At 32.0% G+C, this 22,857-nt stretch overlaps 1 protein-coding gene across 2 annotated transcripts; it reads right to left on the minus strand.

The window, feature by feature from the left end:
- Nucleotides 1-1,521: 1,521 nt before the first annotated feature.
- Nucleotides 1,522-22,819, minus strand: LOC148613049 (zinc phosphodiesterase ELAC protein 1-like). 2 transcript variants are annotated; one of them, XM_088595049.1, is made up of 10 exons: nucleotides 22,739-22,819; nucleotides 21,658-21,755; nucleotides 20,746-20,861; nucleotides 19,504-19,710; nucleotides 15,460-15,554; nucleotides 10,669-10,764; nucleotides 9,375-9,474; nucleotides 8,723-8,903; nucleotides 6,417-6,520; nucleotides 1,522-3,356 (listed from the first exon to the last, which is right to left on the minus strand). In XM_088595049.1, exons 2-10 carry the CDS (start codon nucleotides 21,749-21,751, stop codon nucleotides 3,234-3,236), a joined length of 1,116 nt encoding a protein of 371 aa, XP_088451175.1. In that variant the 5' UTR covers nucleotides 21,752-21,755; nucleotides 22,739-22,819; the 3' UTR covers nucleotides 1,522-3,233. The 2 variants fall into 2 exon arrangements, with proteins under 2 accessions (XP_088451175.1, XP_088451176.1); XM_088595050.1 differs by having other exon boundaries at nucleotides 22,621-22,751.
- Between the last annotated feature and the right edge of the window lie 38 nt (nucleotides 22,820-22,857).

Consider the following 22,857-nt stretch of genomic DNA (forward strand, 5'->3'; position numbering starts at 1 on the left):
CAAATAATGATTGTTTTTTTTCCTTATGCTTTATTACAGTTCTATAAAAATTATACTCACTTATTTGTTTCTTAGTACGTTTTATTTTTATGTACCTTGTTGTGTGTGTGTGTGTTTTCCCTGTCTAGCCTTTATCTTTGGTTTTCCGCTCGTATCTTGGTCCCCTTATTTACTCTTTCAGAGAGGAAAAATGACATAGTATCAAGGGTCAATTGTTTCAGGAAAAGGGGTATCCTCAAAATATCAGTTTCCAAGAGCTCGATTTTTATTTTAAATAATGGGTGCCATGCCCTTTGTTATAACATACAGGAAATATTCACACTCTTTGATACACGAAAATCGCTTATTTTCAGAAATGTGAAATTAATGTACAATAAAACAGTTGATTATATAGACAAGAAAGCTGTCACTGGTGGCAAGACAAGGATTTACTTCCCATCATTTATAGTGGTCATATTATAATTAAAGAGTCCTTAGATCAGAGAACTCCTTCTTTTTTCTTCTCCACATGAACAACAGTGTGATATTCCTTCCGGAACATTTGAGTTCACTTCGGTGTTTAGTGGGATTTGCTTTGTTCGTTTTTTGTGTGTTGGAGTTCTCGGTGTGATCATCTCCAAGGATTTCCTCTTGTTTTTGGTCTCCGATAATACATGAACTACATTTATTTTACTTTTTATATTGGTTAAAAAATGTTAATGTCACACATTTGAATACTTTAGAAAGATCAAACGAAAACTTATTTACAAACAAAACGTGAATAATACGCAATTTACTTATACAACGATTAGAAACTGTTTTATCGCCTTCCTTTGAAAATGACAGGTCTATGAAGTGTACAAAATACTTGAATGGTAGCGTCAATAAGGCAGTTATGATATACTTCCAAGACGTGATTCCAATTATATTGCACATTGAAGTATCTGGAGAAATATTTTTTTAATCTAACAAGGCAAATTTTACATTTTCACCTTCTGCAGGACGCATACCCTGGAGTCCGAGTTGTTCATAGGCAATTCATGGTTTAAATATGTTTTTTGTAACTTGCATGTGACAATACTTAAAATTATGGTTAGAAAAGGACAAATTCAGGGAATTTGCAGACATTTGCAGAAAATTACCAGTAAACATCGGTACTGACTCGAACATTTAATCAATTTACAAAAGCAGTATATACTACTACTCTGTAATACTTTTGCAATACACACTATTTTCTACAATAATTTTGACACTTTGGGTTGTTTGACCCTTGATCTGACTCTAGTCTAGCTATGTATCAGTTGCGTTAATAAACATTTCACATGTAATTAGGCCACTCCATGCAGTTAGATTAATTCTAATGCCTCTGTATACTGTACTGTTAATTCTGTGCTGTAAGAAAACTGATTCAAATAACATATGTTGATTACACTATATTTAGCACTCTTGGTTATTTACATCTACAAATCACAGATGTCTTTATTGTGGAGGGGCAGATTATGATCATAGTACAAAATTAATACATGTACAATTACTCATACATCAGTGTAACAGCTTTTATTTTCTCTACATCAGGATACATAGTTACAAGGTTAAATAAATGAAATGGTGTAGAATTAACATCCTTAAGGCTATTGTACCTGCATGCCCTTAGATTTTCAAGACTTGAATTTTTTATATGGTTTGATAACTGGTCAGCCAATGGCAGATTCGGGGAACATGGATCTGTGGGAAGGATCCCCTTTGGTTAGAAAATTGGAATACAGCCATCAGATGAAGGGGAGATTACTTCAATGTACAAAATCGAATTATTATGGAAAGTTCTAGCTCACTAATACATTTATAAATGAAAGAAGGCAGGTGAGGTATTTTCCAAAATTTTTAATATTGAAGTGAATGCATACATTTTTGTAAATAAAGTTTAAAAACAACAGTAGCATACCTGCTAAGTGTAACTATTTGTGGGGATTTTCAACCATGAGGGCTCCAAAATTTAAGTAAATTCGAAGAGAGACATTGAGCACAATTTACATCCCAAGATTTCAATAAATGGTGCATTAGATTTGTTTTATCATGTAATAAAACCAACAGAAAACAACACTCATGAATTCAAAGGCACCTGGAATGGTTTTCTTGGTTGCTGAGGACTATTTCATGCATAAAATTCCAAAAGTTAATAAGTTTGCAGTAGCAATGATATTTCTAATTCTTCTTGTTCAAATATAAGCAATATCACAAAATACTCAAACAAAAATTGTTCATGTTCCAAAAGTAGTAAAACAATCCGTTCAAAAGGTAAACAAGAGCAGTGCTCCAGGTCCCCCGCCTCGCAAAAAAAGTAAACTTTCATGGAATATTGCAAAATGCAAAATCACATTTTGTTAAGTCTGTTTTACTTTGATCTTTATTTAACCTACTGACCACAAATTCAATAGGTGTCTCCCTCACCTCATAAGTCTTCAACAATCCAAGTTTAGTGAGATTCTATGGAGGCGTTCAAAAGTTACGCTCTGGAATTATTCAAATTTTGGCCAATTTTTTAAAATGATTTTGATGTTTGTTACCTATTAAGTAGTAGTCTATGTAAGAATCAAGGAAATTCTGTTATATGTTTTACATTCCAAAAACACTACACATTTTTATTTTTGTTATTACGTTGCTTAATAGTTTTATATGATGAAGTGTATAATCATTCATTCCAATCTGTCTGCTCATGGGAGATAATCCACATTGAAAATCCAATAGTTTCTATTGTATTTCAGTGTCATTTACAGAGTTATCTCCCTTAATTTTGAATTCTACTGTACATTCTATGTAATATTTATCTCCTATGAACAAGGTTTATATGAAAAGCCACATACTAATTTCTTTTTACGACAACATTTTAAACAATAATAAAAATATGTAGGCTTTCCAACCATGAATCACATTTTGCATGACTCCTACCTATTTTAACTTCGCACAGTTATTTAGTACAAATGTACCATTTATGCAATTTTCAACAAAATCCAAAATGTAGTTTTCAAGTTAGCTCATTTTGATAGTTTTGCCATCCACTTTTTCATCATTACGAGACAGGGTATCACTTAGTATTCCATCAATACCCTATTTGTCTAGAAGATAAAATTAGAAATTATAGCAACCAAATTGAGGCTTCTTCTAAAAAGAACCTTAAAGGTCAAGAGTCATGCAATTATCAGTCTACTATTGAATTGCACAAATTGATTCACATTGAGATAATGGTAAAAATAGAGCTATATTATGTCCTGAGATTTAAGTGGTATCTTTATAGTCAATAGATCATATGCTGCAACAACTCTATCTTTTCCTAGACCAGCAACAGCTTCATCCAGCAAAGTTTGAACAGAATCTTCTTTCTAAAAAGAAGAACAAAAAACATTTAGAATAAAAAAAAAATATTTGAGCCAGAGGCTCACAAGAGCCTGAATTGCTCACCATTTCAGAATTGAAAGTATTATTAATTCAGCTCTTTATATCATTATGTATTTATAATCATAATATTAGTGATATTTATACAGAATTGGCAACTTTGGTTTTTTTGAGAACAGGAAAAACTGGAAAAATCTGACAATTTTTACCCAATACAGACTTTGGTAGAGCTCTCAAAGCTGAAAAAGGAATGTCACATTTGTTTTTTTCATATCCTTTATAATTTTTTAGATTTATGTCGAAATTGGTAACTTGACTCCTGTGGTTAAAAAATATTAATGGCAATCATGTTTTATGCTTGATCTATATAATAGATACAATTTGAAAGAAAAAACCTTAAGGATGCTGGTGACAAAATTTGGTAATAACTGAGTGTTTTCAGAGGAGAAGGCATTTAAAGAAAAGTTAACAACAGGCAACATACCACAAAGACAATGGACCCCAAGTGATGACAAAAGCTCACATGGCCTTTTATGACAGGTGAGCTAGATATAAACAGTTTCCCTACATACCCATTTTTTTCTTGCTTGTTTTATTTGGCCTGAGATGAGATACCTTGCTTGGCTAAAACTAACTTCCACAGTACAGTTTATAGGACACACAGTGTACTTACATTATTACCTTCCACAGTACAGTCTATAGGACACACAGTGTACTTGCATTACTACTTTCCACAGTACAGTGTATACGACACACAGTGTACTTGCATTACTACTTTCCACAGTACAGTCCATAGGACACAGTATACTTACATTACTACTTTCCACAGTACAGTTTATAGGACACACAGTGTACTTAAATTATAACCTTCCACAGTACAGTCTATAGGACACACAGTATACTTGTACGGAACGCCATAACTGTCTTAACTGGTCAATAATATTTATTCACGGTGCTGTTTTCTTTATATTCAATACTTTATTTATATGCCGTTGTATTAACTTTATATGTAGTGGTTTTATCTTAATATGCGATGGTTTTACCTTTATATATTCGGTGGGTTTACCATTATATGCGGCGGTTTTATCTTTATATGCAATGGATTTATTTTCATATGCAGTGGATTTACTTTTATATGCGGTGGCTTCATCTTTACATGCTGTGGTTCCACCTTTATATGCGGTGGTTTTATTTATATATGCAGTGTATTTTTCTTCCTCAGCGCCCTTCTTTATATGCTGTTTATACGACTTTATATGCTGTTCAAACTTCATTATACATGTATGCTGTAAAAAAGCTTTGATTATATCAATGCTAAGCTTAAATGTTCAGATCTTTTAAAGATGATCAATTTTGTGCAGAACATTGTGAAAAAAATCGAGGAAATTTTGCAATAATTAGGCTTCGAGAATCTTGTAGAATCATTTTAAAGGAAAAAATAACACCCAACATTATTGGACATCTATTTATGCCTCAACATGAACTGAAATGTTAACTTTTGGCATATAAACAGTCACAAAAACCCCAGTGGGTTACAAATATAGGCTTGAAATGTTTACCAAGGTTCAAACCATTTTTGATACAGCCAATGCTCCAAATTAAAAACCTAAATTATAGAGCTATATTTCTTTTGAATAATTTTGAAAATTGCTTATGACCTGAGTAAATACTTAGAGCATTAATTATATCAACCTCTTCAATTTGCATCTAACTCGCCAAATGCACATTAAATGAACATTAGAGCACTACTTCCTTGAGCTATGCTAAATATCAATGATATAATTATTATTCATGATTTTAGGAGACGGTTTAATATAAGACTTTAAGTCTTGTTTCTGAATCCCATAATTAATTTGTAATAGTTCATTTCATTCTATTGTTTCCTTAAATCGTGCATCCTCATCTTTTCTATACAGAACACTTTCAGAAACCAAAATAATCTTACTGATATAGTTTTTAAGTAAGTCTTTTGGAATCTCGAAATTTACATCTTTTTTACTTGGTTTCGACTTCCATAAGGCAAATATTTCAGATGTAATTTCATCATTTCCAATCTATCCTTTACACCTAACTATTCTATTTGAGAAATAGATAGATGTCCAATAATGTCGGGTGTTATTTTGTTATTTTTTTTTTCTTTAAAATAATTCTACAAGATACTCGAAGCCTAATTATTGCAAAATTTCCTTGATTTTTTTCACAATGTGCTGCACAAAATTGATCATGTTTAAATGTTCTGAACATTTAAGCCTTGCCATAAGATAATCAAGGCTTTTTACAGCATATAAAGTCGTATAAACAGCATATAAAGAAGAGTGCTGATGTAGGAAATACACCGTATATATAAATAAAACCACCGCATATAAAGATGAAACTACTGCATATAAAGATAAAGCCACCGCATATAAAGGTAAATCCACTGCATATAAAGGTAAAACCACCGCATATAAAGGTAAAACCAATACATATAAAGATAATACAACCGCATATAAATAAGAAAGTACCGAATATAAAGAAAACAGCACTGCGTATAAATATAATTGACCAGATAAGACAGTTATGGCGTTCCATATACTTGCATTACTACTTTCCACAGTACAGTCTATAGGACACACAGTGTACTTACATTACTACTTTCCACAGTACAGTTTATAGGACACACAGTGTACTTGCATCACTACTTTCCACAGTACAGTCTACAGGACACACAGTGTAATTACATTACTACTTTCCACAGTACAGTCTATAGCACACACAGTATAATTACATTACTACTTTCCACAGTACAGTCTATAGGACACACAGTGTACTTACATTATTACCTTCCACAGTACAGTCTATAGGACATACAGTGTACTTGCATCACTACTTTCCACAGTACAGTCTATAGAACACACAGTATAATTACATTACTACTTTCCACAGTACAGTCTATAGAACACACAGTATAATTACATTACTACTTTCCACAGTACAGTCTATAGCACACACAGTATATTTACATTACTACTTTCCACAGTACAGTCCATAGAACACAGTTTACTTACATTATTACTTTCCACAGTACAGTCTATAGGTTTATATCTCTGACTATAGTGGGTCAATACAAGTTTATTTACATTCAGCCTTTTAGCAATATCTGCAGCCATTTCTAAAACAAAATTACAACACATTTATCTCGAGCATGTTAAATTAAGTTCATGGATCTCAGGCCACTCCTCTGACAGGCCCTACACAGGATTTTCCAAAGGGTTTACAAACTTCTTAGTTCCTACAAAATATCAACTTTAATAGTCACTGCTGAATCAAAACAACAAGTTTAAGAGTGCTTGTTGATTTTGAAAAGGGGGTGCAGCTGCAGTTACACCCCCACCTACCCCCTGTGTATGGGTCTGTATTAACTTTGTTTTACAGATCTCAAGCCACTCTAATGGCTCTCAAGATATTGACTTATCATTATGACAGTAAAATAATAATCTATCTTAGGAGCCTGAGTGACTAATAAAGGATACTCTCTAACCCAGGATGAACAATCTGAATGACAACATCCTGCCTGGCTCTTACATCTGTACTTCAGTATGATGCTGTCTTAATTTCATGCAGTTAATGATTCATTATCTTTTTCATATTTGATATATGAAGGCTATATGTATTAAATAATTCCTTAAACAATCCATTACATCGTTTGTTTCACCAAGGATGCTGTATATCATATTCAATGGTACTATATAACAGTTAAAAGGTCTATAAACTTTGCAGCTTTATTCCCACTGAATTTCAAGGATAGGATTTAATTTAAAGGAGAAGGGGTGATAAAGTTCTTATTTCAAGGATAGGATTTAATTTAAAGGAGAAGGGGTGATAAAGTTCTTATTGGCCTAAAATACAACTGATAATCATCATAAAGTGTTGAAAGATTTAATTGTGAATTTTGAGACTTGAATGATGATCCATCACAAAACTTCTGATATTTCTTGCATTGAAAGGACAAACTAGACACTGCCTCTAACAGAACTAATACCCCTAAAGCCTGTTAAACCCAGTACATGAGGACCAAAGTGAACACACGATTCTATTGGACACAATTTTTATAAGAAATAAACTAAGCACTTTTGATACAAATTTGCTGCCATTTCTAAAATACCCAAACTCCAAACCGCAATCAGTACTATTTTTTTAGTGACAACATAGTGACAGATTATTTATTACAAATTTTCTTTAAACATAAATTTCTGACAATACGCACATCCCAATATGGCAATTTAACACCCCATTAAGTCTCATAACAATCCTACAAGTTGATGAGGAGGAGTTGAAGACATTAACACACCTGAGTTTCATACCAATCCTACCAGTCATTAGGGAGAGTTGCAGACAACCCATCAGACCAAGTTTTGCTAAAAAATGCCCAAGTTCCAACAGCTATCACTTCTACAATTTTTGCTACAACATAAATTCCTGACAAAATGCATATCCCAATATGGTAATCTAACACCCTATTAAGTTTCATAACAATCCTGCAAGTTGTTGAGGAGTTGCAGATAACACATGAGACTTAGTTTTGCTGAAATACGCCTAAGTTCAAATCCCAGAGAGTTTTATAACAATGCTGCTAGCTGCTAAGAAAATAGTTCAGACAGACAGATGGACAGACAGGGTGAAACCTATATACCCCTAAACTTTGTTTGCAGGGGTATATCAAATTGTTTAAAGTTTATCAAAATTCAGGTATACTTTCAATTTTGTTTTTTTTTTGGTCACTTTCTGGTCAGATTTTGGCAAGGAAATGGTGTCCACACCCAAGTATTATAACATAGTTTATCAAAAATGAAAATATGAAGTTGTTTTCTTGGGTATGAAGATTTTCTGTTTTTTCTGGATGGAAATATGACTGAAAAAAACGACAAAATTTAAGTTTTAAGCAATTTTAGTTAAACAGTGTATAATTGTGGCACCATTATGACCTAATTACAATGAACTAATGCCAGTGAAAACATTCTTTTTCTTTTTATATATACAGTAGATTCCGCTTAATTGCATAGCCTATTTGCCAGTAAAAATTATGCAAATAACCGGGCTATTCTTATAACCGAAATTACGATTTTACCGGAAGTGTGAGTTCAGGTAAGACGACGATACTGTGGATCAACCAGGGATATCACTGTGTATGATGTTGATCGTATCTTTATCACCATTTTACCACAGCTGTGGTCTGTAAAGACTTTCAAAGCATATCATGTTAGAATGGGCTTTTTGTATGCTTTACGACTGATGTATTTCATATCCACTTATGGTCTACTGTCATATGATTCTTGAATCGATCTTTACCTAAATAGATTGACCTTTGACCTACCTGGAGTTGAATGCCCATTTTGTAATGCAGTGTCTTTCATACTGTTCTGAAGTGTTGCTTCATGAACTATGACATCTGCTTCATTTCCTATTTTTAGAAGTTCATCAGAGTAACTTGTATCACCACAGATGATAATTTTCCTTCCTGGTCTTTTAGGACCAAGAACATCTTTAGGATGTATCTATGAAAGATAAGAAATAGTTATAAAAGAAGTTACCGCCTGTGTACCATTCTGTGCAACTACTTGACAGATGGATGACCAATGATTGAATGATAACTGATGGATCAATAACCATTGAAACAAATAACCATGAATAGTTTGAAATAAATCTAACATGCCATTTCTAATACTGGATGAAGTGTAAAATTTTGACTCTCCCCTTTTGTAAAATTAAGTCTCATTACTCAGAAACTTAATCTGGAATTTTCTACAAAAAATATACAGACAGTAAGATCATGGTAACAAATATTTAAGTAAAGTCTGAAGTTTACTGAGCAAAGGGTTCTCAAGTTAACGACATGACATATCAACATGGACAGATGGACATTTGTATACTATAATATGACCCATCTTTGACAGGTATATAAAAATGAAAGTAATATGCATGCAACCATTTAAAAACCTGCAGTAATTGATTTTAATGAGATATACCTGTTCACCTGAAGGTGATGTTATCATCTCTCCAGCCTTTATTTTAGAATACAAGGGACCTTTAGGAATACCTTTTGCTTCCAGTAACTTTGGATCCAGCCTGACAATAAACAAAAACAATAATATACTATAACATTGTAATTAAAAAAAAGCTTTTAGTTTGAATGTTGTTATGGTATATGACTTCTTGGGTATCTGTCTCATTGACATGTACCAAACCTTTGCATCACCATGTATTGGCTTATTTTGAAGAACACACTAATTTTCCAGACTGATTAGTATCTGATTTAGTTAACAGTGTACATAATCCTGAACAACTATAATAGAGGGCAAAGTCCTCATACTGGTAAACTATATGATGTAACCTTTAACCTTAGAAGCACTGAGGGTCTGATTTCAGTCTGACAGGAATTAAACCTAAAGAAGGTGTACTGGTAACCTAAATGGATAACAGAAGTATGTTTAGTAAAATCCAAGTCGGCAACCAGTAATGCAGAGTAAGGATCTTACTAGTTTTGTATCTTTAACCAAGGACTATATAAAGTCCAGTCTTTAACAAAACAAAATCACATTCTACACGTTGACATACTCCCAAGTAGTAAGAGTGGGGAAACACTCTCAGATCCACGCGGGTCTGGGAGTAGACCAGAGCGTCAACAGAGCAACCCAGCCACTAGTAGGACATACTCTGACTGAGTTCTTTGGTCAGGTTTACCGGAGGCTGGACTCCGCTACCTCCAACTATTAACAGACATCTACTAACAGACTCCCTGTAAGAAGCAGTCGTATGAGATCTGTAAGGATAGTCAAGACTGTAAAAACCCCCAATCATCATCAAAACAAAATGTTTATAGCTCACACCTTTGAGTTTTACTAAGTTATAAAGAAAAATAAATCCTACTTAATGTAAAGTTTTTGAAAAATTTAAAAAGTTAAAAAAGTCAATTTTCAACTTTGTCCTCTTACTGCTTACACCTGCATCATATTTTTTTTATAACTAATATAAAACTAAACAAGAAACAATAAGTGACAACAAATTAACTCTGAGTTCCATATGGGTATATTTTTGTAATTGATATATACCAGAGTATCCATAGTTACTTCTCTGGGTAGACGAAAGTTTTCCTTTGATCAAGAAAAGGAAAGATAAGCTCCATGGAATGTTCTAAAAGGTAAAACAGACTGCTATCTGGCCCTTTCACTGCAGACTAAAATTAAATGAGAGGTCCATTTGAAAAAGGAATGAGCTGTTTCCCAAAATTATGTTAATGATCCCGAATTCAGAATACCTTACTTTCCAGCTATCGGCTTTTCGTCAATTACGAATCCATATGAAGGAATTCTGTGTTTCAACCATACTGCCTTGATGCCTATTTTATTGTCCTCAAACCTGTAAATAAAATGTCTTTTACAATATATATGCATAACATGTAAAAATTCAGTTCTTTGAGGTAGATAATGTCCCCTTATCTTTTTCATGCATCTTACCAGTTTATACGAAATATGTCAGTGAGTAAATATTATAGTATATAATATAATAATGTAATATATTTATAAGTTATGGAGTTTTAACAATATGGACCTGCTCAGATTATATTGATGGAGGACAAATCTAACAGGTCCATATATAAGTATTGACTGAGTGAAAGTCCTTAATTTATATATTACATATGTAGATATTGTATTTTTTTTTTTGTCTGCTTCGTCTACGGTGCTTCCGGAAGGATTGGCTGAGAGTAATTACAGAACGAAATGGTTTCTATCCAGATCTAAATTTAGAAGTATAGCATCACCATACATATAAACAGAAACATAGCATCAATATATTTAAAAATAGAAAGCTTCGGGTACGTTGAATATACTTGGAATCATATGATCATGATAAGCAATGAAAAAAGAAGAATGTTACACCATATGTAAAATAATATAATAAAAACTATTATCTGAAGTATGTCACCGTACGTGTAATTTTCATTACGTATTATCATATCACACATCATTCCCATCATGACATATCACTGACTTCTTATTTTGTCGTATGCATATCACTTACTAACACTGCACGCTTGGCACGAAATAAATAATGCGCACCCAGGCATAGCTCGACTGGGCATTCTATGTTTCATTAACTGCCAGATAGCCTAACTTAGCTGATGCTATAATGTCGAAGCAATATATTTACAGGTATAGTGAATTTGCAAAATTGTGACACCACCTTGTGTTTACTTAGGAATTGATATAATTAGGTTTTTATATGAATTAAATGCTTTAAACTCTTGTTTTTTTGTTTTGTTTTGTTTTTGTTTTTTTCTATAACCTTGGTTCACTTGATTACTCTTTCTATTTCTTACGGCCCACATCGTACTTAAGTCTACCATTATTTAGTATCATCAAAATGTAAATCTGGATTAATCGGAAACCGAAGTTGACATAATTTTTAAAGAAATTCATAAGGCCTTAATTTTATCATTTCCAGTTGCTACATGTATCATGTAATAATATTATACACCTGACCTGTCACCAGATTGTTACGAATTGTAAATTACAATGTTCAAGAAAATCGAGTATTTGCGAACTCCTTATTTTACTGACAATCAATTTAACGCAGTTGTATTTCCTAAGTGAAAGAACGGATTTGAAGCAGACACGTGCAACTTTAACTTACGGTCTATAAATAACCAATTTCGATATCGTGTCATTTCAACTAAATTTGAGAGCGGGAAGCATCGTTGGAAGATAATAAATGATCCAGAATTATTGAACCGCGTACTTAATGAGTTTTCAAATGGCAACGGATTTAACCGCGTATTATCCGAGCACACGTTAGCCAACTATAGTGATGGGTGAAAATTTCCCCTCTTAAGTTGAATATGCAGTTAGTTCTTTTAGATTTAGCGCACCATAGACAATTGAACGACGTATTTCTTCCGTTTTTTTTTTCTTCACTTAGTTCAACAATTTTGACTACGATTAGTTCCGTTATTATATAATAACAGTAGCATACAAATTGTAAATTAAAATGTTCAAGAAAATCGAGTACTTGCGAACTACCCATTTTACTGACGGGTTCCTTACGTCATATCTAAAAAAAGAACAAAATATTTTTAACCAATAACTATTAGAATGCTTTGAGTGTGTCAATTTCTTATGCAAATTTGGTAAACGCCTTTGTAATATCGTCGACCAATCAATGTGTTTCACGTTTTATCAAAAGGTGTGTCCCTGTGTTTTGAGCATCGTATGAGGTAAATTGACATTTCGTTGACACTGCGACAATTATCGATCGACGAACAACGTGCTTTACTTGCATAGATAATAAGAAGAATAATAATATTTGAAAGTATTTAAAATTCGACACCGTCATTCAAAAAAACAAGTAACTTAAAGAGACATATAGAAATGTAAAATTATGCTTTCTTAAATTTTTCATACCGTTGACGTTAGATCATAACTTTTCATTTTACGAGTCAGACTTTTTAATTAAAATTAATTTATATGTAATTCCCGAAAATGGATTTCTTTTAAAGTGTGTTATTTTGAACTCTCGTAATTTTTTAGAATCTTCTGAAACTTTATTCCAAAAACATTAATACTTTCATTTTCATAATATCCATTGTTAGTTTATGAATATACAAATAGGTGAATGACACAAGAGCAATCGTATTTTTATTTCAATAATTAAATGTTCAGTGTTCTTGTAAAATCATGCTCAATACAAGTATTTTTTTCTTTTTCTAAACGTAATAATCTTGTAAAGTATTTGTGATTTTCATATCATAGCCACCTAGAAATAAAATTAATTAATCTGTTTAAAACGTTAACTTAATTGGTCAAATCATATTATCCGTGTAATGTCAGTACTAAATACCTGAGCGTGTCACACTCAGCCATTATACAGGAAGTGGTGGATTAACTGCTAATTAACGAGAAGGAATCGTTTAATAATATTTAGATTAAAGAATAAAAAGAAACCGAACTAGGGACATCCAAAATTATATTTTTAAATCAAAATTTCCCCATTAAAAATCCCGTATAAAATAGTGTTAGAATCCCCTATATATATATATAACCTGATAAAAAAAATTCTTCTAGTATGAATTTTACGACTAACTATATGTAGAATAAATTAAACTAATTAGTATCTTTATTTACACTGTTGTGCCGACTTAGTTGGCCATTTTTCCGAAAATCTCCAATATATTTCAATACTAAAACGGGGAAAAATTAAGTTTGAAAATTTCGTATTTTTGCGTTATTTTGCCTTTCACCTGTAGTTACTGAAATGGATACATACTAAATTAATCATAGTAGAGAGTATTATTCAAATTTTAACAAATTTAAAATTCGTAACACCAGCCCACAGTCGTTTCGATTTTATTTTCGAATTTCATGAAGGTTGCACTCATCGTATATCTCGTTTATTTTTTTTACGGTTGATGACAAAAAAAAGAAAAAAAAATATTATTACTCCTCAATCTTAGTACATACGTGCACGAATGTCTAATCATGATTAAATCACCTACATGAATACGTTTCCTAAGGTACATGTAAATGTCGTTAGCTAATACGCGCCGGTTAACTGTCCAGTTTCATTTCACAATACTTTAAACCACACCCTCAATATTCCTATAATTTATTACCTGTCAATCAACGTTACTGCATCTTTACTTAAAACCATACCCTTGACATTTTATTTAATTGATTGCCTGTCAATCAAAGGTTCGAGATAGAACACCTGCATCTCTAGCCACCGTGAGAAATTCATAGTAAAATAATGCAGTGCCGTAAAAGGGGATGCTGTTGTAAATAGATTCATCTTTCAAAGGGACTACACATCCAAACTTAGCTGATTTTCTCTAAGAATTTTAAATATTATAAGCAAAAGGAGGTTGCACTTTTTCCATCACATGGTCGTTAAAGTATTTTTCTCAGAATGCATCTTACAAAGATTAGTTGTTGTTTCCAAATTCAAATAAGTTATGTTGAACTATTCGGTATTTCTGAAAATGTACTAATCCAACAAGTAACACTTGATTAACATTAAATAAAAAAAAATCTTCTATAACACAATTTATTTTTTGACAAGTGATAGCGCTGCATTGTATTAAAACCTGCCGCTACCGTTAATTGATTTACGGTCAATTAAAGAGATCAAATGGCACCTATCAAAGGTTACCACGATTTCCTGTATTTATTCCATTTGATGGCAAAAGCTCACGCTTCTCTGCTTTGAACCCGCCCACAGGTAATTGATGACTGTCAATTATAAAGAAGCTCTATTGACACCTGTGAAATATTGTTCCCGATAGTTCATACAATTAGATATGCTTCTTATAATACCACAGGACCGTAATAATTATTACGTAAGAATGAGTTTAACTCCGATTCCTGTTAAAACGAAACAAGATGTAAAATTGACCACCAGAATGCGTGGCCAACGTGGACAGCGACCAACCACGTGTCCACCGTGGGCCGGTGGGAACGTGTCCAAGGGTGGACACAAATATTGTCCACCATTGCCCACGCCCACCGTGGGAAAAGGGAATCGTCAAAATGGTCGTTAGCCGTAGTGTATACATCGCAGAATTTCAAAATTTATAATTTGATAATTAATAATATCTAGAATTACAGAATTTACAAAAGGGAGATAATTAGGGAAAATTTCTTAATATAAGAAAAAAAAAAATTAGGTGATCATTGCAAAAAAAAAAAAAAAAAAAAAAATCAGCCAGACAGAAGTGTTAATTGTATAAGAAGGCCCTAGTTTTTTAAACTTTTTTGGAAAATTTTCCTAAAACTTCCTAAATTTTTAGAGGTATCATACTTAAGAAAATAAGAAACCCAACTATCAAATAAAATCAAACATTATAATTTCAAAAGTAACATCAACTCAGATTATTATATAAGATGCAAAGTTCATAGGTAGCTAGATCTACATGTAGCCATTTTCAGAAGTTGTTAATTTAAAATTACCAAGACAATTACACTGGTACTTGGTCCAATATGACTAAGTCCTCCTAACATGTAGAACTCCTTAAATAGTTTATGATTTGATGAAACCTTAATATTAAACCAGCTGACTTACAAGTGCCATATTTGGTTATCATCACATTCAACCAACTTTCCAGGAAGTTCATTAGGATGTAGTCTGTCAGTACAGGAAAGATCAACATCCCAAGTCTGTAGGTAGAAATATAGCAACTTAGTACACAGATATAACAATTTTTATCTCAAACATTACAGGAAAGATCACAATTACCATGTGACATGTACCGGTAGTATACAAATATAAAATCACAATTTACATGCGACATGTACCAGTAGTAAACAAATATAAAATTACAATTCACATGTGTTTAATTAATAATAAGAAAGTAAAAGTCAGGTCATTTTTTTATTTAACTTGACATAAATATTTATAAATTTCTGATATATAGGGGATGCTATGCCTTCATTTTTTCTATACAAAAGGGTTTGTAGTCAGTATGAGCCACATATCCCTTAGATAAAGATTCAGATGAATAATTAAGAAAATAACATGGGCCATTATTGCATTTCACTGTAGTCTGTTTGGTCATTTTAAAAGGCCTTTTAGCCTCTTTTACTAACACGCATGGGCCATAAGAAAAAGTTAAGGGACTATGGAACAGAAGTGATCCCTGGATAAATTAGAATAATCAACATTTTTAATAAAAACACCATACCAATATGACAAACATAAGGACTAATATGAAAAGTTACAAATTATAAATTTCAATTTAATGAACAAATACCATAAATTCAGAAATTAATGTGATTTTTTTGTCTTCGTTTTTTTTCTATTACAAACAATGCAACAATGCTGTATACAATTATCAAAAATGAATGTAGCAGTATTTACCATAAGTCCAGACATTGGAAAAATTACAGTCACATTTTGGTCTATAAATAAATAATCTCAACGATTTAAATGCAACAGACCCAGTCATGATTGGGGACAATAAACTCCCTCCTATATGCAGATGATACTATATTGTAATCTGATAAAGGCTTAAAAAATTCGTTAGATATCTTGAATAAATTATGTACTTCCTGGAAACTGGAAGTCAATAAACAAAAATCTAAAGTAATAGTTTTCAATTCAAATGGGAAAGAGTAATCAAGGAAACCAAGGTTATAGCGGTAATTAAAAGAATGTAATCCAGGGACAAAGACCAGACATGGAAAACAGACATACACAACAAAGAACATAAAATAACTTAAATCATACATACAAAGTAGCAAAAGCAAATGAGCAACTTGGACTCCACTAAAAACTGGGAGCATGGACCAGGTGCACCAGTAGGGTAAGCGTCCTCTGCTTTTCTAGAAATCATACTTGAATAAATTTACATTTGAAAAAATTGTCTAGAAACAGTGAAATCATACTGCTATTTAGGAATTACAATACGGTATACTGGTAATTTAGACACTTCCATCAACTTACTAACAGAAAAAGTTCGAAAAGCATAGTTTAAGATAAAGAAATCAATAGGATTGGATAATCCATGTTCCCTCTTAGAAAAACTATTTGATACTTTAATCAACCCCATTATTATGTATGGATGTGAAGTATGGGGAAATGATTGTAACTATAAAGATACAGGATTGTAATATTTTAAAATAGGGAAAGTAATATTTTTACCATTCTATCTTTTAGAAGAATTTTTTTTCCAAAGACTGTTTATTAGCTGAGCAGCCATGGCTTCTTGAGTTGACAAGACGAATGGGGGAAAATGACTCATAACCTTTTCATACTTTTCACACACACAGATTTGACGATACACATTTAAAATATACATGTTAATTCACTCTTCCATGTTTTTTTTCCCTTTTTTATATCACTTCACTACATAGCTTTTTCTTTTACTTATCATAGAATTGAAGCAAATATTTATACAGCTCCAAGTTCTCCCTTAATCATACATGAACAAAGACTCTTTACTTAAACCACTGTTGAATCCTGTGTTCCTGTGTCAAAGCATATAAATTTGCCATTTCTGCTGTCTAAGTACTTTCCAAATGAATCATGACCATACAATCAGACCAAAGCATCAACATAGTAGTTCACCCAAAACCAAGATTCTTTCACCTCTACTACATGTAAATAGAGTTACTAACAGAGTCATAAAATGGAGCATTCCTGAGAGATGCAAAAAGGGTATTCAAGACTGTGATAGAAACAATCTGCATGTTCATGTCATTCAAACAACTTGTATCTTTCAGGTCCCATATATTTGTTTAATGGCTAAATCAGATAACTAGCAAGTCCCATCCCTATTAAATGCAATGCTGTCAAAATATTCTAAATAAACAGAAAATGAAAACTTTTGGTAAATAACAAATTTACTATCTATTCTAAACTTAGTCTAAACAAGTACTATACACAGTTTTCAACATGTGTTGTTAATTGTAAATATGTGTGTATGTATTAAAATGACAAACAATGATATGAATACATCAATTGAAACTAGGTTTTTGTACTGTTTACCAGTAACACATTGTAAACAAGTCTTATCTTTAAAAAAAAAAGATAGCCAACACAGTAAAATTTGTTCTTTTTACTTATAATTTTCTATATTTCATTCTCGAAATAACTGTGTCGGAAAAAGAATACATGTTACAAGTATTTATTGGTAAATACAATGTATGTATAGCATGCAATACCTATACTTTAGCTGTTGTTGCATAATTATAAATTGATTCAAAAAGTTCAAACCTTCTTAAGTTTATAACATGAATATAATCATACATTACACAGCAAAAAAAGGGTAAATTATCAGGACTATGAGCTCATGATAGATTCATACCTATTTATCATAAACTAATCTGACAGATTCACAATTTGTAAATTTAGGATTAGTGCTCATTCCCTTGCAATTGAGAGGGATGCTACCAAAATATCCCCAAAAGTAACCGTATTTGCACTTCGTGCAATACTTAACAAATTATTATATATATTTTACAAATAAAGAATATTTTATAAATATTGTACATCAATGCTATAAAAAAAATTAAACAGGATTTATACAGAAGATTTGACATGATGCTCATCTGTTGAGATGCATGTGGGGTGACGCGAAAATACTGCACTAATGGGTTGACTGGCAGAAAAAAAAAGGATTAATTTTCCCTTCAATATTAAAATATATAAAACTTTGTCTCTCAAATACTAGTTTTAGCTATTTTAAGTCTACATCTAAAAATTGTTAGGCAAATTAAAAAATGTATTTAGATTTGTCATGATGCTCAACTGGAGAAATCCCTGATGACGGGATGATGCGAGGGTACTAGCGGCGGCTACAGATACAGAAAAAAATATCCATTCTTTCCCTCAAGATAATCAAAACTGTTTCGCAAATAGTATCATGAGATGGCCAGTGATTGTAACATTTTTTCACCATGTGATCAACAGTCCGAAGAAACAAGTCATTATATAGTGCATAAATATTACACGGAGTTCTAAATAAAATGGAAGATGCGAAATTTCCCTTGCATGCTGCTTAATTAACTATCAATTTCATGGTCATTTTACTCCTTTCCATTTCACGTTTCACTCTTTTCCATTCACAATGGTATTGATCGTGGATGCATGTGAGTGATACCGCAAATTATGATATTTAGCAAGATTTTCATGTGATGCCTTGGTCAATTTCAGCCACTGCCGTGGTTTCATTGACAAAAAAAAGGTGATGACAGTAATTATAAAGCACTGCAAATTAAAATGGGTCAAAGACAGAAATGGCCGAATTTCATTTAACAGGAAGATGTTCAACTAGCCTGAAAATGGATCCTGCAATATGAGACCCGTACCTAATGCTGGATACCAAATATCAAGAGATTGGGATTAGTAATTGTTGAGAAAAGTGTTACAAAAAATAATTATCCTATCCACCTGACCAACATTCACCATACTATAACTAGATTTTATTTATGTGAAACTTGACCAAAAATGAGCATTAAAATTACTAAAATTTTGTAATTCAAGTTCATCATTTTGCATAATTAATTAATTCCTTCACTAAAAATTACAAGATCTTATTTATATTAATTGTAACTCTATCAAATATTTCACAATACTTTCTCACAGAAAACTTTACAATACACCTACTAAGTCAGCCCCACTTGTCTCAAATATCCTCTGTTCGGGAATTATTTTCATTTCATGGACTGTATAATCAAATCCTAGCTGAGATTGCGATAATGACAACGAGGTGCGTAGGAATTTCTGTAAACCTTCTGGTCCATATACCTCTACTGGATCATTTCGTTGGTTATTTTGGCTGATTGTACACATTAGCCTAGGTAAACCATAACACTGTCAATACAAATATAAACAAATTTGTTTTCCAAACTTTTCAAATACACCATATGTCCAGAAAAAAAAATTAAAGAGAAAGAAAAGCAATGATGTCCAGAGGCAGGTCTGATGTAGAAGTCTTTTTTATGAGAGCCCATATTTGCTTCAATGCATATTCCACCAAATTTCTTTTCTAATCTAATAACGTACACAGTTAAGACTATGACATTTCATAAATGTAGCCTAAACACCTTGAGAACCCCTGAACTGCAACTCTAAGCATTGAAATTTAATTCAACAGTCTAATATTCTAGAGGCTGTGTGAAATCAAAATTGAGGATGGATGAATTTTTCTTTACTGCATTTTCATCCAAGAATTTGTATATAAAAAGAGCCTTCATAAATTGTACATTTTAATTGCAATTGAATTATCTACCTTTGGTCTCTAACATGAACATTCTATAAATCATACCATTGTGTATACTTTTTATCTTGGGATCAATTGTGCTTGTTAAGATAAGTAAATGAATCATTCATCATGTTAATTACATATGATATTATTTTACTGAAAACAGTCTAATTAAAATTAGACCTTGCATTTTTTAAATTATTATCTATTCCACAAAACAAATAAAAAATTTGCTGATTTTATGCTCCATGCTCCCAGTTTTTAGTGGAGTCCGAGTTGCTCATTTGCTTTTGTTACTTTGTATGTATAATTTTAGTTACTTTATGTTCTTTGTTGTGTATGTCTGTTTTCCATGTCCAGTCTATTTCCCTGGATTACATTATTTACATTATTTTGATTACCACTGTAACCTTGGTTCCCTTGATTACTCTTTAATTAGACTGTATTAAAAACTACCACTTGTAGCATGCCTTCAATAATAAAAAAATTAGCTGATCTCTCTTATAAATAATAACTTGCATATAACTTCAGTCAGAGTAGTACAATGAAACTTCACATTTAAAATTAATTTTAGTTTTAAGCTATCTGTGCAAGACTGGTAAGAGTGGTCAGGACTATTAAATAACTCATAAACATCAACTTACATGATCGCCATGGAGATGAGAAATGAATATTTTACTGATTTTTCCAGGCTTGATTGGACTTTTCATGATCTGAGTCTGTGATCCCTCACCACAGTCAAATAACCAAACCCAATCTTCTATACAACAAAAAAAAAAATAGTTTATTTAAGTATGCCTATATTTTTTTATGTTTTTCTGTATATTTCATTGTCTATATTTGCTTGAGGTAGGGGAGGGCTGGTACCCAATCAGTAAGTTCAAGACCTCTACATTTTCCATACCATTATCCAAAAACCACAACCTCTAGCATTTGTTTATATTGGACGTGTTGAAACTGGTTTTTTATATGTTAACTTCAGGGAATAGTGTGAAACCTCAGTAAAGGTTTCAGAGGCCATACAATATTGCGGACTCAGGGTGTGGGAATCATTGGCTTAATTTTCATCGCCTCCTCATTCTTCTCTTTAATAACCAATTCTCAGATAATCAATTAATGTGAATTATTAACATGCACTTTTTGGGAAGAATTTGTTACCTATACCAGCCATAAAAACTGATGAATATTACTGTAAACATATAATTTTGGCTATTTTTGCAGTAGACAGAAAAGTTCCAAAAAAATAGCACCCTATGAAATAGATTTTAAACACTTTATAAACTTCAACATTTTTTTGAAACCACAGAAATTGATATACATGAATATGTTAACTTGACAGGATCCATGAAAATAAGCAATCTCAAAAATTGGTATATTTACAGAGTAAAATTTTAAGGGTTTTGCTTAAAATGTAACTGAAGTTCTTAACTTCATTTCTCAAATTCATACAATATTAAACGAGGGCTTTCGATATGTAATTGTAAAGTTCAATATATAATTGTAAAGTAAATTTTCACTATTGATTGTTACCTATTATATCACCATTATGTACTTACCATTTTTCAACGCAATACATGACACACTTCTGCTGGGGGTCGGATATGCTGAAGCAGTTCCTAGAAATGTTATCTCCATAGTCTTATGAACCATTCATCTAATAACAACAATATGTTGAATTAAACCTTAATAAATTAAACCACATTGAGAACTAGAACAGTTTAGGCTATATTTTGAGTAAAACTGCAACCCTGTTAATGATTGCAGGTCGATCCTTTCCCAAGTTTACCCGTCCTCAAGTTGTTCCATCCCCAGTTGATCTCCCCTGATTTTTCCGTCCCTTCCAATAATTATATAGTTTAAATTTATGTGTATAAAATTTAGTGTCATGTGCCGAAAAACTTGTTTTTTGCAGTCAATTTCATTTATGACTACCATCATCACACTTTCAAGGTAGCATCTAAATTGAAGAAACTATAAGGTTTTGTAAATTTATTCAGAAATAAAGACATGGTTTGCAGGCTGTTCATTTACACATGTATATGTCCACAGAAATCAGCTGGATTAAAAATAAGTAAATGGAAAACAATAACCCTTCAATCATAAAAATAACTTGAATTGACTAATTACTTTTCATTTTATAATAACTGTAAATTGTACTCAAATAGGTCTTACTTATAATATAATATTATTTTATAACTATAATCTATTCCTTAAATTTAAGAAAATACATATAGAAAAGGACAATGATTTTTATAGTTTATATTTAACTCCTTCAAAAGGATAAGATAATTCAATTTATGTTTATTATTTTAATTGTACGAGTACCTAATGCATAATGCATCAAATTTAAGATTAGAGATGGATCGGCTTTTAAAAATGGAAGGATCCATTTGTCAACGGATTGACTTTGAAAAAAATGGAAGGATCCACTTGGGGACGGATCTACTGGGGACGGATCAACTAGGGGGACAGATAGACATGAAGTCATGTGGGTCGTATCACTATCAAGCATTAATTACCATATTCCATAGTAAGCTGCAATATATAGGGCGATAATGGTGATATGACACAACGAAACTTTACACCACAAATATATTTGGATTTTTTAAAAAGATAAAACATCGGTTAGACAGTTACCCGTGAAACAAATTGTGCAATGTTTCTTGGCCATGAGAGAAGGTTTAGGGATGGGGATAGAAGCGACAGTTTAAGGGATATTTTTATTATGCCTACGATAGTTATAAAAAGTTTCCATT

This window comes from Perna viridis, chromosome 7 (assembly GCF_037379345.1).
Source record: "Perna viridis isolate PV_CMFRI_1.1 ecotype Kerala chromosome 7, ASM3737934v1, whole genome shotgun sequence".
Taxonomy (NCBI): Eukaryota; Metazoa; Mollusca; class Bivalvia; order Mytilida; family Mytilidae; genus Perna; species Perna viridis.

Excerpts from the sequence above, each read along its gene's own strand:
- LOC148613049 (XM_088595049.1), bottom strand. The coding sequence starts at position 21,751 with ATGGTTCATAAGACTATGGAGATAACATTTCTAGGAACTGCTTCAGCA. Across the intron at positions 19,711-20,745 it reads CTCATCTCCATGGCGATCAT|TGTTATGGTTTACCTAGGCT; the intron begins GTAAGTTGATGT and ends TTGTATTGACAG. Across the intron at positions 15,555-19,503 it reads AGACAAGTGGGGCTGACTTA|ACTTGGGATGTTGATCTTTC; the intron begins GTAGGTGTATTG and ends TTCTACCTACAG.